The sequence below is a fragment of the Pteropus alecto genome, unplaced genomic scaffold (assembly GCF_000325575.1).
Source record: "Pteropus alecto unplaced genomic scaffold, ASM32557v1 scaffold38, whole genome shotgun sequence".
Classification (NCBI taxonomy): Eukaryota; Metazoa; Chordata; class Mammalia; order Chiroptera; family Pteropodidae; genus Pteropus; species Pteropus alecto.
Genome location: NW_006442512.1, coordinates 8,508,861 through 8,514,377, shown reverse-complemented (window position 1 = coordinate 8,514,377; position 5,517 = coordinate 8,508,861). Strand labels below are relative to the sequence as shown.

The 5,517-nt window shown below is 30.5% G+C and overlaps 1 protein-coding gene across 1 annotated transcript in view; it reads right to left on the bottom strand.

Moving 5' to 3' along the window:
* Nucleotides 1-1,664: 1,664 nt before the first annotated feature.
* MDGA2 (MAM domain containing glycosylphosphatidylinositol anchor 2) overlaps nucleotides 1,665-5,517 on the bottom strand; it is an 813,395-nt gene continuing 809,542 nt past the window's right edge. Inside the window, exon 17 of the mRNA XM_006922688.3 lies at nucleotides 1,665-3,597. Coding sequence (XP_006922750.1) covers nucleotides 3,509-3,597 — 89 coding nt within the window. The 3' untranslated portion in view covers nucleotides 1,665-3,508. The remainder of the gene's footprint in view (nucleotides 3,598-5,517) is intronic.

The window sequence follows — 5,517 nt, the reverse complement described above, 5'->3', positions numbered from 1 at the left end:
TTGGGCATGATTTGGCACTTCTAGAAACTTTATTGAATTTCAATATGTAAGGTGCCATCGGTTTTGGGATGCACTATTATTTTATAACATCAGTACACAGAAATGCTGTCGTTTATCATTAAAATATGCCCGATTGCAGAGATATTAAAGTGTAGAGAAACAAGCATCTTTGAACTGATGACACAAAGTAATGCTCCTAACTAATCAGGGATCAATTACTGGCAGTAGGAGATTACGTAGTATAATCTTTTTCCCAGAAAATTAAAATCTCCATTGCCTGATGCCTTCCTATAAAAGAACAACAACAAAAATTAACATCAATTACACTTAAAATGTATTATAAAAAAAGAAAAAGGGAAATATGTTGGTGAGTTCAACTCATAATAAACACACAAAAAAATTAGGAAAAGGAAGGCAGTGGGTAAACAGGTAAGTGCTTTAAAGTTGTCATTATCATCAATATTAAAGAAGAAACTACTTAACGCAATTTACACTTCACTTATCCCAACATTTTTAAATTTCTTGCATTTTTATCCATTGACTTTCGATTACAGCAACTAAACATTTGATCTGGAGTGAAAAACATTGATTCTAATTCTAAGTTTTTTGGTTTGCATAAATGATCCCGAACCCACTTGAGATATATATTTTAATTTATTACCGTATCAATAAATTTGATTGCTTTGCAGTTTTGATTGCCCTGTGTTTTTGGCACTCCTCAGCAATTTCTCAAAAATTTAATAAAAAAATTTTTGAAGTACCAGCCAATTTTCAAGAACCTCTGAAACATTGTGTATTCTTAGTGTGTGAAAGGTTACAGAGAGACTTAATATCTTATTAATGTTAAATGGTAGGATTGAAACCTTAACTTACAGCAATTTCTTTATGTAGGGTTACTTAGGCCAAAAGGAGACTTGACTGTTCTCCTGGAAAGGACATATGTTATCCAAATATTCTGAATATACGTTTTTTAGCGTTTTTTTTTTTTTTTGCAAATCCTCATTCAAATCAATTAAAGATCATGAAAAGAAGGTGGTAATGAGTTAATCCTCTCTTTATATCTAAAATCTTTTTATTGATATTACCAGCAATGAGTGTGCAGAAAAACAATTTAAAAAGATGATATACTAGTATGAGAGAGGAGAAAAAAGTGGTTAGTTGCCACATACAATGAAAGTGAAGTGGAGGAAAATTTAGTAAGTATTAAGCTAAGTGCTCCAAATATTGTTTACTTTAATCTCTTTGGTTTGATAAAATGGATGACTATAATTAAAAACAAATTTTTTTCAATATGCCTGATTTGTTCAAATAAGTCATGAAATTTATTTTTTTATTCTGTTTAATTTAAAGGACTTGGTTTAGCTCAAGTCTATCACTATCTCGATATTCAGACTGGTCCCCTCTTTAACTATGAAAATACACATTAAATTCCAAGTTCATATTTGTTTCATGTTTTACTTTCAAAGATTTGACATATTTTTTACATGTATTACAAATATGGGAGAGTGCATCAGGGAATTCCAATTAAAATTTCTTCCTGCAGACATTAAGGTATATGAAGCACTGAAGATTTATCCCATGGTAACATAATTGATAAATTGTATAACTAGTCTCATTTTTGTGATAAATGAACATTGCTCAACAAACACACATACCGCTTTTCATACCTTACCTGGAAAGAGGCTTTATTGAACATAACTGTAAAATTATCTTTTAGGTTGAATTACCGAATTTGCACAAACATTTCTACAGAATTTTTTTTTAAAAATCAAACTGTATCATTTTTCCACTACATTTTGTTGTGCTTTTTATATTAATATTTGTAAATGTTATAATTTAATACTTATATCCCAATTACTTGCATAATCAGTTTTTTTTTTAATCCTGGGGGGTTGAAAGAAAATATAATAATATTCTTCTTTAGACAAAAGTCCTTTTAAATGAAGTTAAAAGCTGAGATAATTTAAGGAAAAAAAAAATCTTCAAATTTTCATAACCAACAGGTTTAAGTGAAATTTACAATGCATTGGAAAACTGGCTGGTTAAAGTTATGATTTGTCCTCAGGTAGCTCAAAATCATTTTTACAGGTTTTTGTTTTTTTGTAAAAGTGTTTTTTAATATTTGAAAATAATAAAATAATATTTCACAATTTGCACAGAGTCTGACTAAAGGGCAGAGGCATATTACCCTCAGTGTTTAGAATAAAGCCAGATTTTCGGGCCCAGTTCCGCTGTAGAGTTTGTATGCACTGCAATCACAAATATTTTCTTTTTCCCTCTAAAGCTAGGGCCAATTTCATTTCAAATGGAGGTTAGAGTAAAAAAAAAAAAAATCACTCTCGTGTTTTACCACCTTCTGCGCTAAGTATTATCTTAACCTTTTGCTCTGGTTGACCCATTTAATAACCTGGAAGAAAAAAAAAGTGTTGCTCCCATGTCTGGTCTCAGTGGAAGTTATTTTCTAATGGACAATAAGCCGAAAGGCCATGGCTGTCCAGGAGGTCAAACGACAAATATCTCGTCTGCATGGGCTTACGCAGCAGCTTCGGTCCTTTCTTCTTCAGAAGCAGCTTTGTTGTCTTGCCTGTAATTTGCACATTTAGACTCTGTAGTTTGTTTATAAAATAGTTTTACACAAACCACTCTTAACAGTGCAAGCTTCTGAGTTGAAAATTATTCAGGCTTGTTTCATTGAAGGCACTTGGTTTCCATGGCAATTTATAAAAGATGGTGGTTTGGTTTCTTCATTGGAACAGATGACTTAGTTTGAGTGTTCAAGTGGCCGCGAGCAAACTCTGATAAGCCTGTGTATTATGTAAGCCCAGGTTTACCATCCTGGATAGTAGTGCATGCAAAAAGAGACAGCATACAGTCATCTAGCTTAGCCATGGGAGGAAAACGAATAAAAATAATAAAGGCTGGATAGGGATAAGGTGGAAGGAACATGAATGTTTTAAATAATTCTGAGTTCAGGTTCTTTTCAAGGAAGGGTAGCAACCAAAGGTAAAAGGGCCTACATTTATTTAATTCTCTACGTAAAACTTTCTCGAAAGGAAAATAAATGCCAGTTCTTCACGTACCCTGTTTACAGTGAGGTTTTTGTTGGCAGGCCATTAGATTTCCATGGTAACAAGCAAACTATTCATTTGAAACAAAACCAGCCATGACTTTGTGCTTTGACAAGAATTTCTATAGCTCTTTTTTTTTTTTTTTTTTCCAGAGTTCAACCAGATGACCAGATAACGCTGTAATCTTTTTAGCCACAAAAGCACCTGAAGGTCTCTTCTCTACTCAGGTCAAGATTATCTTTTATATATAGTTTGGAATAAGTTATACTTCCATGATGTCTTTTTATCCCCAGTGCTTAAAAAAATTTGTTTTTATTATTTTATTTTTGAGTCAGTAGTCAGTGGAGGAATCTTTGGTAGTTTGTTTTTTCAATGTCCATTTACAAAGACTCTTCATGCCAGTGCCTGGTATTTCTTTTATAGCCTCTGCCAGGATAAGGTCACCTCCGAGGACTTAGGATAGAGATGAGGACGATAACTGGAAAAAGCCATATATGTACTAAAATTCCAACAGCACCATCAACGGAATCTAAAGACAAGAAAAATAAATGCCAAGACAACAACAACAAAAAGGGAGAATAAATATTCCATGTAACTACTAATACGACTTTTGTGAACTCATAAAACAATTTTGTATATGGTAAACATTTTTGGAATTTTTAAATTTTATTTCATCAGATTCATTTTCAAGACAAGTGAAAGGACTATAACTTGAATATATGGTTAGGCATTTGATAAAATAAACATATTTGCAAACATAAGTTGATATAAAATGCTATAAAAACTTGTTCAGAATATATTTGTGTAGATTTGTGGCTTAGCTCAATCTCAGAGTTCTGCTTGCCACATGAAAGAATGCATACATAGAAAATTTTCAAAAATCCTAAAGGTCAGCTTTTTTTTTAAGCTTCCAGAAATGCTTAAGCTTAAAGATTGAAAGAAAAATTACTCTTGATGAAAACTAGGAAGAGATTGTTATGGGTAGAGAAATTACTATAAATAGTAGATTATATATGTTTAGATCAGTCCAATATCTATAAATTAAGTAAATAATTACTTAGTGTAATTTTTAGAAGCACTTTGAAGTCCATTCTAACTAAAATATCTCTTCTCCCAATCTGATTTGTACTTAGAAATTAACATTAACTTAATATTCCTCAAACACTACTCATCAAAATGAACTTATATGATAGTTAGATACGAATGTAACAGAATACTTTCTCATACCAGAGAATATTTTTGTTTAATTAGGATAATTTGTTTTCCCTGATTTATAGAGGCTAAACAAAAATTACTTCAATACATATAGATATATCTCATTTAAATAAACCACACATATTTCTGGATTTAGTAGTTTAAGAAAACTGATTATGAAAATATTCTATATTATTCTAAAGTGTAATAATAAAGTCACTATGGGTTTTCCTAGTTATTTTATAGACATAGTCATGGCTACTTTTACCACTCCACTTTCTCCTTTTGGGAGTAAATTATGTTCTCTTGCTTTCTTCATTTGGAAAGTTTAATTCAACTAACTGAATTTAATTTATAATATTTTTCAGTGATTAAATTATCAAAATATAAATTTTCTATATAAGATGCTGACTATCTTCAGATGATATAATGTTACTGTCATTGATTCATATTGTGAAATTCAATAGAAATCCCATTCCCCTCTGAGGAGGAAGCATGCTTTTTTTGTGCATTTGACAAATGTACCCTCATTTGAGTACAGCTACTGGTTTTCTAAAGCAAAATTAGCCAGACACAGGGAGAAATTTTTATAAATATGTTACTTGAAATGCCAAGTGTAATGACAAGAAGGTAAGACTATGAGCAAAATGGCTCATCGTTATGCACAATCTTAGTTTTTGTCTTTTTACAATGTTTAAAAATGGAGTCAGTTCAGTTCATTCGAGGACTCACTGGGTAACTGTACAAATTCAACTTTCAACATCTAGATTGATATAATTTCTCACTAAATATACTCAATGAAAACTCTGATTTGCTCTAGACATACAGAATGGATTTCTATGCTTATTTTGTATGTGTTAAATAATTTATGAGTTATTTTTATAAATTTAGTTTGATTGTTACCTCTTTATATGATCACAAAATTAAAAATTCCAGATAGTCCTATGAAAATCCTTAAATTGGAGGAATTTTTAATAGAAATGATTTTAAATTTTTCAACTTTAAGTGGATAATATAAAGTTAAGAATTTTAAGAAACATCTCAATACATAATTCTGATTCTTTTTACATTATGTATTTTTATTTATACCTCTTTTATTAAAAAATAGATTTGTGGTAAAAAATAAAATTTGAATATATCATTAAACTATAATATTCTAACCAGAGTAAAAAAAGTGAAACCAATAATAAACATTTGATTGTGGTGCAGGTAAAAGAGATTAATTATACCAGAAAAAAAATACACCATAATATAT